The 14,959-nt window shown below is 39.9% G+C and overlaps 1 protein-coding gene across 1 annotated transcript in view; it reads right to left on the reverse strand.

Annotated features, from left to right (window-relative positions):
* Positions 1–205: 205 nt before the first annotated feature.
* The window catches only part of METTL7A (methyltransferase like 7A), a 40,528-nt gene continuing 25,774 nt past the window's right edge, over positions 206–14,959 (reverse strand). The window contains exons 3-4 of the mRNA XM_029954918.1: positions 10,803–10,937; positions 206–665 (exon numbers count right to left, since the gene is read on the reverse strand). Of these exons, the coding sequence (XP_029810778.1) occupies positions 601–665; positions 10,803–10,937 (200 nt within the window). The 3' untranslated portion in view covers positions 206–600. The remainder of the gene's footprint in view (positions 666–10,802; positions 10,938–14,959) is intronic.

The following is a 14,959-nucleotide window of genomic DNA, read 5'->3' on the forward strand; positions in this document are numbered from 1 at the left end:
TTTCCCATTCTCAAAAGGAACTTACAAAAGCTTGCCCTATTTGGAGAGAATTAAGCAATGAATAGAGCATCACTTTTTTTTTAGGGTTTATTTATTTATTTTGACACACACACACACACACACACACACACACACTCAGGATCTGAAACAGGCTCCAGGCTCTGAGCTATCAGCACAGAGACCAACACGGGGCTTGAAACCACAAACCATGAGATCATGACCTAAGCTGAAGTCGGACACTAACCCACTGAGCCACCCAGGCTAGACCCTTACATTTAATACAGATAGAGATAATTTTTCTGTGGCCATTATATAACTAACTCCTAATTTTCAGATTGGTTTTGCATAATATAATTTTCCACCACTAACTAGAAAATAATTCTAAAAGTCAGAAAATCATGTCCTAGGTTCTGAAAGATGACAAGGATATTTTTGAGTTGACAATGACTCTTGGTTTGGAAATCAACGTAAACAATTGAGACTTTCTATACAAGGCTATGAGAATCCTGTCTCATACTTCTACAGTATAATTACTACATATTGAAAATTTATTCTTCAGAATAAATCGTTTTCAGAAGCCTTCTTGTCTTGTATGTAACTTCATTTTTTGGACACATTGAAGAATCGAGGTCTTATGTAATCCTTATACATAGAATAGAGAACACCTAGAAACAAAAAGATATACATCAATACGGTATCTATGGGAAATAAACACTAAATTTCTAGTATTTTACTTGTATTTTTCCAAAACTGGGCCTCAGTTTGGGTGCTTTTCTTTTTCTTTTTAAGTGAACTCTATACCCATTGTGGGGGCTTGAACTCACAACCCCAAGATCAAGAGTCATGCTCTACAAACTAAGCCTGCCAGGGGCCCCATTATCCCTTAATTTAAAAATAAACAAGTACCTTCCATCTTACTAACTTTTGGTTTAGATTATATAAGTGGCTCTAGAAAAACAAGCCCAAAAAAGTTACAGCCCATTAAGATCAGTACAAATCTATGTCTGAATTTATAAAATTACTATGCCATCCTAAAATTTGAGTTTTAAAATACTGGTGAAAAAGAGAGAGTAGGGAGATTTAGACACCTCAACTTAGCAAACCCCTATTCAGTGCCTGCTTGTGCTCAGTATCTCAAGAGAAACAAAGGTGCTTCTAGGGGTTTACAGTCTAGTGGCCAATATGAGTTTAGGCAGATGAGATAGCCATAGGTCCTTCACAAGGATGAGGTCCTAGGACCATGGAGAACGGGGGAAAGAGTCAGGGGAAATAGTGTGTGGAATAGAGTGGCTTCCCTGAATTGTGGGGATGTCAGCAGATGCTTGGACTCAAAGCAGGCTAAGGAGTCTGCTCACCTCCGGTTCCCACCCATATCAATTACCAAGGCTTCGGCCGTCTAGAACATCATCTAATCTAAATCCTCCATTTTCTTCTGCTTTCTTTCTGACACCTCTTGTTAATATTTCAGGGTGCACAGAAAATAAAGGGTCAGTAAGTTAGTTCTCAACATGGTAGCCACGTGAGGCAGCTGTCTGCATCATTTTCTAATGAAATAGTATAACTATCATAGATGCATATATGGATTATATAATCCAAGGCACAAACATGCTTACTTGAATCATTGTCATATCTATGGAAATAACATTCTCCAATGCAGAGAGAATTATAGAACTCATTTCCCTGTGTTCATTAGACACAGATAGTTCTTACCTCATGCCTACCTTTCAAATGTTGGTGTTCCCTGGAGTTCCGATTTCAGCTCTGTCCTCACCCCACTCACACCTGTGGCCTCACTGGGAAGCACATTACTAGATCTCTCTTCTAAATGTAATAATCATATTCATTATGCCATGTATGGCATTTCCACATACCTGGGTAGGTGGCTGCCAAACTTTTAAATTATGCATAAATCCAAAATTTGAGCATGCCCCTCAAAATGTTCATTTATTTATAAACTTATTAAAATGTACTGTTGGTCAGTGTATATATTAGTAAAGCTTTTTTTTGTTTTGTTTTTAAGATAAAAGAATATTTTTCCCACAGACCCATGGATTTCCTTCTACATCTGCTAGGGTATGAGTACTCTAATTTAGAGACATCTGCTGTAGGTACCTCAGTCAGTATAATATAGAATTAAGAGTTCAGGCTCTGGAGTAGAGAGCCCATGTGATTGTGAGCAAGGTTTTCCTCTCTAAACCTCAATTTCCTTTTTAAATTTAATTTAATTTAATTTTTTATTTTTGAGAGACAGAGACAGCCTGAGCAGGGGAGGGTCAGAGAGAGAGGGAGATACAGAATCTGACGCAGGCTCCAGGCTCTGAGCTAGCTGTCAGCACAGAGCCCGATGCGGGGCTCGAACCCACGAACCGTGAGATCATGACCTGAGCTGAAGCTGGAAGCTGGACACTTAACCGACTGAGCCACCCAGGCGCCCCTAAACCTCAATTTCCTTATCCACAAATGGGATTATAACAGTACCTACCTCATAGGGTATCGTTAAATAAAGACTTTGGTCTTTGTCCAGAGTTCCTAGCATGGACGTTCTAAAATGCTTGGAATTGCTCAGGTATAGCAATGTTATTCATGAGCCTTTTGGATCATACCTGAGTTTATGTTAATGGTGTGATCCATGGCGGGTTCCTAGGTAACTTCACGATATAGCTAGTCATGCCAGAAAGACCAACCATATGACCAGAGGGTTCTTAGACCTCCAGGAGGGGAATAGGACTGGAGATTGTGTTGTCATAGGGCCAGTGATTCAATCAGCCGTGCCTACCTAACGAAGCCGCAGTGAAAACTGCGTGCTGAAGCTCAGTAGTTTCTTGGTTGGTAACCACCTTGATGTGCTGGAAGGGTGGCGTGCCCTGATCCCACAGGGAGAGGGGTACGGAAGCTTTGAGTTTGGGACCCTCCCAGACCTCACCCTATGTGTCTTGATCGGGCTGGTTCTGATCTGTATACTTTACAATAAAACTGTAATCGTCCTGAGTTCACAAGTTGTTCTAGTGGAATAGCAAACCTAAAGGAGTCTTGGGAACCCCTGAATTTGTAGTTAGCTAGTCACAAGTGCAGGTGGCCTGGGAATCCCCAATGGCTGGTGTCTGAAGTAACAGCAGTCCCTTCAGGGACCATGTCCTTAAACCTGTGGCATCTAAGGTGAGCTGTAGTGGTTGGCATTGGTATTGAATTGTATTATGGTATACCAGGTGGTGTAAAGAGGTGTTTATTAGGATTAAATCATTATATTATACACCTGAAACTAATGTAACATTGTATGTTAGCTATACTGGAATGAAAATAAAACTTAATAAAGTTTACCTACAAAAAAGGTTAAATGAGGTAGTGATATATAAAGCAGTTAGAGCGGGTTGCACCTCATAAACACTCATTAACTATTTGCTCTTATTGTTTTGCCCAGTATGTATGCACTTGCTCTCCTACCAACCCTGTTCTACTTCATTCTTTACATTAGTGAAAGGCACATCTTGTATCTTATTGCCCAAACCAGAAACCTAGGAATCATCCTGCACCCCGCCTCCCTTACTTTGCCCACCCACTGAGTCGCTGAGTCCTCAGTGTGCCTAGAATCCATCTCTCCCCATTTTCACTGTTAACTGCTTTAATTCAGACCCAGTTCATCATCTCATTGGCCTCTCTGTCTTTCTTTTCTCCCCTCCTTTGCCAATCATCTCTAATCGTTTTCTTTTCCCTTTTAACATTTTTTCATGGGGAAATATAATATGCATGGAAAACAGTAGACACAATTTAAATGACTAGATTAAAAAACAGTTATAGACTGAATACCTGTAACTGTGGCTCAAGAAATAGAATATAGCAAGCATCCTAGAAGCCTGACTATATCTCGCTCTCTTTTCCGTAGGTAACCGCCGTCCTGACTTTTATGATAATGGGTTTTTCCCTTGCCTTTATAGTGTGACCATCTGTTTAAACAAATAGTTCCATGTGGCCGGTGTTTGAGCTTCTGTAAGGCAGGCACCTTTCTCAGCTGCCATTCTGACTACGTTACTCCCGTTTCAGTCTTTCAGTGGCTCACTTCATCTTGTTAGCTTCTCAGCTCGTAACCATATACATTTATAGGGGATTTGTTTTATATCAGTTTAGCTAAGCTGTAACTGTTTTTTTCCAGGATTCCCATCCCTGCATCTTCTGAGTTAGCTTGGCTCGTAAGAGATATTTTGAAGGTGGAAATTGAAGCAGTAGCTTCTATATGTTCATGCTTGGAAAGATCGGTGCAGGGTCACCGGCCGCTGTTACAGCTCGTGATGTCGTTGTCCATCTGCTGGCTCCCCGTGCCGTTTGGGGGCAGCAGTCCGACCCACGGCTCCTTCAGCTCCTTCTGGATCTCCTCCTCTAGCTTCTTTGGCTACAAGGCCAGTGGATTAGCTCCGTGATTGAGGGCGCCAGCTTCTCTTATAGGTCACGCCATGATGGAAGTTGGAGTCCATAAGAGACTGACTCATGTTTCTATTTCTTTGTGGGTTCCAGCTCTTCCTTGCAGATTCCAGTTTATTTTTCCTTCCCAACTGCTGCCTTGCTAAATTTAGGCTTCAGTATTAGAAACATAAGCAACAGCCTCACATGGACTGTTTAACCAGCTCCCAATGTTTCTACAATAACTCCCTGTTTATATATCACTATTAGTAGCTTTACTTCCTTCTCTGGTCGAGCCCTGACTGATACAGATTTTGGTATCAGAAGCTTCCAGAGGAACATAACCATGAGTATAGGTTCTCTGAACTGGTTCTGGGTTATGTCGAATTGGTCCTCTGGTGTGAAGAGATTTAAAGATATTAATGGCAAGTTTTTTCAGTAGTAAAGACAATGCTAGCAGTCCCTGGCGTGCCAGCAAAGCATTTTTTTAAGATCGTTGCCTGTAGATACCCATAATCAGGTGCCTATACAAAACAAGGCTTTGGGTGATCGGTATTTACTGTCATAGAACATTTAGTGGAAAAGAGAAGTATAATTAGGTTGGTTTCCTCTAAGTGTGCGGGAGAACTTGGGAAAACAAAATAATGGGCTCAGAGCTTTTAACTCCTTGTTTAAAGTCCTATGACCGACCTGAAAGCGTTAGGACTTCCCAGAAAGAAACTCAGCTTCTGTAGCTGTGAGGCTGATATTTTTGAAAAACAAACACAAGAACTAATCCTGTGAGTGGCTAATCACTACAATAATAAAATTTCCACCCTCACAAAGTCTCTTTTGTCAAAGTTAGGGCATTGCTTTGGAAAGAGTAGGACCCTGAAAATTAGGATAGGGACTCGGGCAGATTTCAGTGAAATGGAGTCCTTAAATTTCTGTATCTGCCTGAGACCCCGTTCCACTCCTTTCTGAGAATGACTGAAACTTGGACTGAAAAGTAATCCCCACTAAATGAAGTTTCAGTGCCAGAGCTTTCTTGGTATACTTCCAAGGTACAGCAGTGATTCTGTACTGACAGTCATTCTTCTTTACGGGGGCAGTTTTGTTTCCCAGGGAAATATGGCAATTTCTGGAGCTATTTTTGGTTGTTGCTCTGGGGGTGGGCAGGTGCTATTTGCATCCAGAGGGTAGGGGCCAGGGATGCTGCTAAACATCCTGTAATGCACAAGACAGACCTCCACAGCAAAGAGCAATCATCCAAAATGTCAGTAGTGCCAAGACTAAGAAACCCTGCCATTCTGGAAGGTGTCCAATGGCTTAGAGAGATTGGAATATTAAGCTGGATTTATCTTCCTCACTCACCCCCTAAATATATCTACGCCTGGGAGAAATAGATTTGTGAAGGGATTCCCGGCATCCTGGGAGAGTCCTGTGGCCACTATCTTCTGTGAGCCAGAAATGACAGGAGGAATTGCTAGGCTTCCTGAATTCAGTGGGGATGGTGGGATCCTGAAAAGCAGGGGTCCGGTGGCACCATTTAATTGACAAAGACAAGGACATCATGATTACTGTAATGGGCAGCAAAGACTAAGCAGTAATCAGAATAGTCTAAGCCACAAAGACCTTTGGCATTGTCTGATTGATTATGGTGTTCCTAGAGTTGAAAGTGGTGGGTAGCATTTAAGCAGAAAAGCTCTAGGTTTGGTGAATAAAAGTTTAACTTTAATTATCACAGTAGACAGCCATGGGCCCCCAGCCAATTCCCAGATTTGAGTCACTTCACAGACCCAGAGTCCCTTGAATAACAGAAAAGTCAGATATCCTTAAGAAAAGATGGCTATAAAGTAAATACTTTACAGGACTAAAAAATAAATACTATAAATTCTCCATCTAGCCTTTCCCAACGGGATCTGTGGCCATTCACCAAGTTGCCTATGCATAAAGAATGGCAAATAATCACATTTGTGGGAGATTATTAAATGTTGATTCTGAATTGATACTAATGCCTGGAGAATTGGGGCAGTCTTCCAGTCAAGCTAGAAGTTTATGGAGGTCAGGTGGTCAGCAGAGTTTTGCTATGGGTCCATTTTGCAGTTTGACTGGTAGGTACCTGAATCCACCCACCATGTGGTATTCCCCTAGTTCTGGAATGTGTAATTGGAATGGACATACTCAGCAACCGTCAGAATCCTCCCATCAGTTCCCTGACCCGTGTGTAAGGGCTGTTATGGTGGGGAAAGCCTGAAAGCCATTCTGCCGAAAGACTAAACCAAAGCAATACTGCATTCCTAGATGGATCGTAGAGTTTAGTGCCATCATCAAGGACTTTAAAGATGCGAGGGTGGGGATTTCTACCACATACAAGTTCAGTTTGCCTTTTTGGCTAGAAGACAGATGGCCCTTGGAGAATGATAATGGATTTCTATAAACTTAATCCAACGGACGACTAATTGCAGCTGCTGTCCAGTGTGGTTTCGTTGCTATGGCATATCAATACAAGCGTCTCTGCTCTTTGATTTGCTGCTGTTAATCTGGTCAGTTGCTTTATTCTGTGTACCTTTTAATTAAAACTATCAAAAGCAGTTTGCTTTCACCTGGTTAGGCCAAGAGTATACTTTCACTATTCAGTCTCAGGGCTGCCTGAATTCTCCAAACTATGCCATAATCTGGTCTGCAAGGACCTTGATCATCACTTCATTCCACAGGACATCACATTAATCTATTACATTGATCTGATCTATCACGGGTGGATTAGGTTACTACTATATAATGGTAGGGTAAGGAGGTGTGTGGGGAATCCATGATATCTTCTGGGCATTTTTTTTAGTACTCCCATGTCCTGTGATTAAAGTCAATGGAAAACTATACCCAACATAAGCAGGTTGGCTAATGACCCAGACCATTTGGGCTGGCTAATGACCCAGACCATTCAGGAATGAAGGTTTGGGTCACCATTCTAGTCACATAACCATGAGGAGACAAGGTGCTTGCTGGAGGCAAAGGGAGTATGAAATGACTAGTGGAAGAACTTAGTGGAAGAACCAGCCATGACCATCTGACCATTTGCAGAAACAAAGTCTGACAGTTAGGAATGTTTCTTCCTTAGTTTGATATGAATACATTTGTGTATACATTAATCTTTTTTCTATTTGCTACTTCCATTTATCTGCCATCTAATGTAAGAAGTGTTAATAATAGTTAATCTTATATTTCAGGATTTAGGTTACAGGATATCAAACGGGAGAATGTGACTCTATTCAAAGACAAATCAACACCACCCAAAGATGGATAAAGGGATTTTTATATCCTCTTTCGGGACAGAATTAGCATGTTTTTGGTTATACAATGGATGGCTGATTTTGCCATTGTCTTTATTTGATAGTTAAGTGTATTAAAAGGGGTGTATATGGATGCCAGGTTGACAAGGCGTGAATAGTGGTGAGTATGTATTGTGTCAACTTAAGCTAAACTATAACTACATTTTCCAGAGTTCCTTTTCATTTACTCCCTGAGCTACTGCAGAAGAGACATTTTGCATTAAGATTTAGAAGACAGAAGTAAGCAACAGCTAAATTCTAATTTTTTTTCTTGGAAGGCAGCACATTTTTGCTTATCTGCTTGTTCACTTTGTTGGCATGAGGTAACAACTAGGAGTGCATCTACTGTGCTCCTGCTGAATTGCCTCCTTCACCTTTTCTGACTCCTGGGCCAGGTTCATGCTTATCTCCAAGACGGAAGGTGTCATTTTTCCCTCTGTTGCTCCTATCATCAAATTTAGAGGCTTAGAGATGGTGCGAAACCCACAAGGGTTCCAGTCTGTCCTGTGTGTTCCAGCTCATCCTTGTAGGTTCCAGATTTTTCTTGCTTCTTTCACTTTACATCTACTTTTCTTTTAATTTTTAAAAAATATTTATTTTGGGGGAGAGCACAAGCAGAGGATGGGGAGAGACAGGGGGACAGAGGATCTGAAGCCTGTTCTGTGGTGACAGGTTGACAACAGTGAGCTTGACGTGGGGCGTGAACTCACAAACCACCAGATCATGACCTGAGCCAAAGTCAGACGCTCAGCTGGCTGAGCCACCCAGGCACCCCTACATCTACTTTTTCTTTTGTCTTATTATTATTATTATTACTATTATTATTATTACTGTCTGTTTATTTTTGAGAGACAGAACATGAGCAGGGGAGGGGCAGAGAGAGAGACAGACCCAAAATCTGAAGCAGGCTCCAGGGTCTGAGCAGTCAGCACAGAGCCCAACATGGGACTTGAACTCACAAACCACAAGATCATGACCTGAGCCAAAGTCAGATACTTAACCGACTGAGCCACCAGGCACCCCTACTTCTTCATTATAAGTGCTTGCCCTACCCACTTCAGGTCTCTGCTGCTGATATGTAAGCAAGAGCCTCACAATTGCATAATTCCGAGCGCCCTAATAGATCTCCTGTTATGTATTACTGTTAGTAGTTCTGCTTCTCTTATCAGACACTGACTGATTCACTTACCATACCAAGCTTTATAGAGTTCCACTAATGTGCCATGCTTCCGTGGCTTTGTTTTTAACTCAGCCTAGAATTCTGATATCCTTCTCTGCCTAGCTAATTCCTCCACATTCTTGGCTCCTATGGTTTAATCCTTAGAGACGCTTCTCCTGGACTCTCAGCCCTCGTTAAATGCCCCTCCTTTATGTTTGTGTTTCCATAGCAACAACCTGTGCTCTCTCTTGCATAGTATCCGTGTTTTTATGTTGTTTTCTTCTGTTCTTGGTCTCTCTCCCTAAGGAGACTAAATTATTTGAGGGTAGGGACTGAGTCTTATCTCTATATCTCTAGGCCAGCACATAGCAAGTGCTCAATAAATGTTTGCTAAATGATGAAAATGAGCACTGTAGGGGCGCCTGGGTGGCTCAGTCGGTTAAGCATCCGGCTTCGGCTCAGGTCAGATCTCACGGTTTGTGGGTTCGAGCCCGCATCGGGCTCTGTGCTGACAGCTAGCTCAGAGCCTGGAGCCTGTTTCAGATTCTGTATCTACCTCTGTCTCCGACCCTCCCTTGCTCGCACTGTCTCTCTCTGTCTCTCAAAAATAAATAAAAAGCATTAAAAAAAATTAAAAAAAAAGAAAAAGAGCACTGTAACTTTGTAGTGAGGTTTCTTGTATTTTTTTCAACACCTGTATATCACAGATCATGGTAATGAGATAATTACAAGCCCCACACTGCTCATTCCATAATCCTAGACCTGCTCTTAGGCTGATTCTACTCTGCACAGTATGAAAGAGAACTAAGAACATTGTGACTTGCTCTCAATAATGTAGACCCAAAGACAAGATAATTTAGGTCCCCAACGTGGATTTCTTGTTAGAACCATCTGGCTTAGCTGTTGATATAACTGGAATTAACCAGATAATTTTACACCTGTTCTCTGGATTTGACATTGTTAAGTATAACCTAATTTATATAGACTAGTTAAAAAAGGATTGCCTATTGCTCAGACTGGGACTAAAAGAACAAATGTTGAGATTGTGGGCTCTAAAAAATGTTAAACTACATCAGTAATTATATCTTCTGTTCAGATAGGCCAGGAACTATGACCGCTGCTCCTAGGTGAGCAGTAAAGGCTGGAATCTAGACCCACTGCTTTAGTTGGGTTATAGAGGGTACAAACTATTCACTGCTCCCTTCACGATATAAGATAACAGAACCCCAAACCTAGTTCTCTACCTTTTTTAAATGTTTATTTATTTTGCGAGAGAGAGTGGGAAGGGGCCGAGGGAGAGAGGGAGAGAGAGAATCCCAAGCAGGTCCCGCGCTGTCAGCACCGAGCCTGATTGTGGGACTTGAGCTCACAAAATGGGAGATCATGACCTGAGCAGAAATCAAGGGTCGGACTCTCAGCTGATGGAGCCACCCAAGTGCCCCCCGGGTTTTTAAACTGAGCTATAATCGACCTCGAACATTATATTAGTTTCAGGCGTACAACAGTGATTCGTTATTTCTATACGTTGAACGCCCAGTAAGCCTAGTAACTAGCCTAGTCTGTAACCATGCACAGTTGCAGAATTTTTTTCTTGTGATGAGAACTTTGAAGATCTACTCTCAGTAACTTTCAAATATGCCAAACAGTATTATTAATTCTAGTCACCATGCTGTACATGACACATGACGTCCCCGGGACTTATTTATATAACTGCAAGTTTGTACCTCTTGTCTCCTGGTTGTTTTTCTTTCTGTGCTTAAAATACCAAGAAATTAAGCCTCTTATGGAGAAGCAACTTCAGCCAAGTGAAGTTCATGGTCTTTCTTACCATTCCTCCTCCATTATATCATCTTGACCCAATTTTCATTTTCCGATATGATAGAATAAAATAAATAGAAATGTTCACAAAGACAGTGAGCACAAGATCAAATTAAGCAGGTTACCTAGAGTCACAGCTCCTACAGCACATCCTTGGGCAGCAACTCTCGTGTGAATAAGATGAATGGACATTTTCTGATCTCTTCTGTACTTTAACTTGTAAAGACCATAGGACACCACAGTCATAAAGCCTGCTATTCCTGTGAATTTAAAAAGTAGAGGTTATGTAAATAGTAGGCTAGGATCCCCAAGATTTAGAGAGCTGATGACTGTCCAAAGGATCAGTACTTGGAAGATAAAGAGGCAGGATACCCAAGAATGCTTTAAAAAGAACCATGCTGGATTTGATCCACAGGTTTTTAAATAGACCCTTAACATTTATGGACTCAATATTTGCAGTTTTTGACTCTTCCCAGAAAAACCTGAATCATATAGTGTAGTAATTTCTCATTTTCCTGAGGCGTGATTTCAGATTGTGCGCGCTGAAGACTTTTATCTGGGACACGTCACTTTAGCTAGTGAGTGAGCCAACCGCAAGCATCCCAGCCTCCATAGCTTTTGAATGTTTGCCTTTGCTCCTCTCTACTTCTTATCAAATAAGGATTAAATCTAGTAAAATGAGAACATCTTTGATCTTCTGTAAAAATGAGATATTTAAATTATAATGAGAGAGGGAAAGGTATCAATATTTGTACAAGAAATGTGTGACTCCAAAAAGAACTGTGACCCTGGGAAACTCCAGAAGCGCACACGAATATTGTTGTATTCCCTACCAATGCAAGGGGTGAATCTACTGCTGTGACAACCAAGATCTTAGGTAATTAGCTCTAAGACCGAAAGCTGATTAACTAAATAGGAAAGGTTCTAGAAAGAGATTTAAAACACTGTGAGAACACTGTGAGAATTCATGACAAATCAAAATAACCAAATAACAGATAAAGAATTATTTAATAAATACCATTGGTAGAATTTGTTGGCATGAAGAACTAATTTGGATTTGTATCTCACAGCAGACCCTCCAAAAAAATTCTGCATGAGTTAGAATTAAATGTAAAAACAAAAGAAAAACACAAATAAAATTAGGAGAAATGGCATACTTATAATATCTAAAAGAAGGTAAAATAGACTTAAGAGAAAATAAGAACAAAATGCCATTTTGACATAAGAATAAAGAAAACTTTTACATCATGAAAACATGAGTCTATTTTCTGGGTTTTCTTGTCTGTCTTGTTGGTCTGTGTATCTGTCACCCCATCAACACCACACTGTCTTGATTACTGTTGCTATATAGTAAGTTTCCATATCAGGTAGAGTGATTTCTCCTACTTTATCCTTTTTGAGGTTTTTTTTTGTTTAATGTTTTAGCCATTTTAGGACTTCTGCCTTTTCATGTAAATTTTATTTTTATTGGCTTTTTTAAACTATTTTTTAAACAATTAAAACAAATTTTTAGGGGCACCTGGGTGGCTCAGTTGGTTGAGGGTCCGGCTTCAGCTCAGGTCATCAGCACCGGCTTCATCTCACGGTTCGTGGGTTCGAGCCCCGCATCAGGCTCTGTGCTGACAGCTAGCTCAGAGCCTGGAGCCTGCTTCAGATTCTGTGTCTCCCTCTCTCTCTCTCTGCCCCTCCCCAGCTTGCACTCTCTCTCTCTCTCTCTGTCTCTCAAAAATAAATTTAAAACATTAAAAAATTAAAAAAACATTTTTTAATGTTTATTTTTGAAAGAGAGGGAGACAGAGCGTAAGCAGGGGAGGGGCAGAGAGAGAGGAGACACAGAATCTGAAGCAGGCTCCAGGCTCTGAGCTAGCTGTCAGCACAGAACCTCACATGGAACTCAAACTCGCGGTTCATGAGATCATGACCTGAGCCATAGCTGGATGCTTAACCTACTGAGTCACCCAGGGGCCCCTAAAAATATTTTTTAAAGTTTATTTATTTTTGAGAGAGAGAGAATCCCAGTGACATAGGGCTCAAACTCATGAACCCAGAGATCATGACCTGAGCCTAAATCCAGAGCTAGAGCCCAACTAAGTCACCCAGGAGTTACACTAAACCTGTAGATCAGTTTGGGGAGAGTCTTCCAATCCATGAACACAGTACTACCTGTGGTCTTTACATTTATTTAGGTCCTTTTTTTTTTCTTTCATTCACATTTTGTAATTTTCAGCATAGAAATTGCATACGTGTTTTGTTAAGCATATATCTAAGCATTTCATGGTCTTTGGAGTGACCATAAATAAGGTGCTTTTTTAGTTTCCATGTTTGTTGTTAATATATAGAAATTCGGTTTGTATTTATGTAGGATAGCAAGTTTTGGTTAGCTGTATTGGCACATGTGTGCCTCTCTGGGTGCGTGAGGGTATATTTATAATTTCAGAATCTATTTAATAAGTGGAAGTAAGAGTCAAGAGTAGTTGCATTGACGTGTATATTTTACAGGCTGATTAGTAAATGAAATAAAAATTAAAATGACAAAAAAAACAGCAAAAAACAAGTAATAATAGAACAGTGGTAGGCATGTTGAAAAACAGGTACATTGCTGAATGCTCTTGAGTTGAGCCAGCTCTGGAAATATATAATAAGGGGTATTAAACTGCATATACTTCCTATCCTGGAAATTCATACTCCAAGGAAATAAAGCAAAAGAAACATCAAGAAGTTGACACAAAGATGTTTATGGCTACACTATGTATGAAAAAAAGCTGAACAACCCAAATGGCCCAAAGGAAAAACTGCCATAGCTGTGAAAAAAATTAAAAGCCTAGGGAGAACTAATATACAGAAATGTGCATATGAAATGTTAAGTGAAAGAAGCCAAAGCAAGTCTTCTGTCAACGCAGAGTTGCACTATATATAATGTGTGCAGAGACCTTACCAGTGATCATAAAATAATTTTAAGCAATATAAAAAGATTATAATGATGGACATTGTTTTAAGATAAATAAAAATGTTTTGTGAACTTTCTGCACAGCTCACTCCCTGCAGCAGGAAATACATAATAGATGTTATTAAAATAACAGTAGCTAAACAAACCATTCAATAATATATATTCAAATTTTATCATTTATTTTTCTAGCAAAAAGTTGATTCTCTTCCCTTATCAAATCAAGGCTCTGTTCTTAGTTAAATTGGTTTTGTTTCTTTTGGGAGATTAAAGTCAGAACCTTTACTGTTTTCCATGTAGTGTCTCTGTAGTTTACATAAAATTGAATTTAGCTGGATACACTTTTATCTTACTACTTTAATCACCCTAAATGTCTCTGGAAAAATAATTTAATTTGCAATAGGCACAGTGATTAATCTCTGTTCATGATAGCGATCTGTTCAAGGTGCATCACGTTCTTGAATTGTTTTTCTAGTTAAAAATGCTAAGGAAAGTGAATCAGTATAACATTATTTGCTTCCATTTCTTGTGGGCACTATTATCAAGTTTTAATCAAGTCAAATTAAAATTATAAATAGCATATTAGTATAAGGTAAAATTTTGATTCTTTTTCATATGTGAATAATGACACAGGAGGTTGCTAGATTTGCAGTGATAATAGAAACCTAATGACATACTTATTCAGAAGGTTTTAGGGAATTAATCCCTTATATAAGTGTAACTTACATAATATCAGTCTCATTTAGTTATTTTAATAGCTTCCCGACCAAATGAACACCAGGAAAGAGGCACGGCTGCAGTATACAATAATAATGCTTATATCAGCTTTAGCATCCAAAAGAAGAAAGAGAAAACTTAGATTTTAAAACATAATATTGGTGCTTAGATTGTGGGTGTGGGTTTTTTTAAGTCCACATATATATAATATTTGTTCTAAATGTAAGCCTAATTAAGTCTGTGTCGGGGAAGGATAAAGAGGTTAAGACTCCAGGTCTAATTATAACACCACTTCTTTAATCTAGAGTTTACTTAACCATCAGCCTCAACATCTAGAACACTTCAGGAAACCAGCAAAAAGGGCCATTGAACATGAACATTACAGAGTTCATGCTCTCAAGTGCACAGACAGGTAGGTAGGCCTAGGCTTTTTCATTCAGAGCTGCTTTACTCTGAATTGACTCACAGTCTCTTAAACTTGGGTATCCAGCTTCTGGTGCCCCAGAATACTAGAAGCAGGAGTTTTTGATTGCACTCAACGTTAATGGAAGAGACAGAAAAATCTATAAACATCAGACACAAGAGTTTAAAGGTTGGAGTTAGAACAGAAAGAGACATACA

The sequence above is a fragment of the Suricata suricatta genome, chromosome 10, assembly GCF_006229205.1.
Source record: "Suricata suricatta isolate VVHF042 chromosome 10, meerkat_22Aug2017_6uvM2_HiC, whole genome shotgun sequence".
NCBI classification, from domain to species: Eukaryota; Metazoa; Chordata; class Mammalia; order Carnivora; family Herpestidae; genus Suricata; species Suricata suricatta.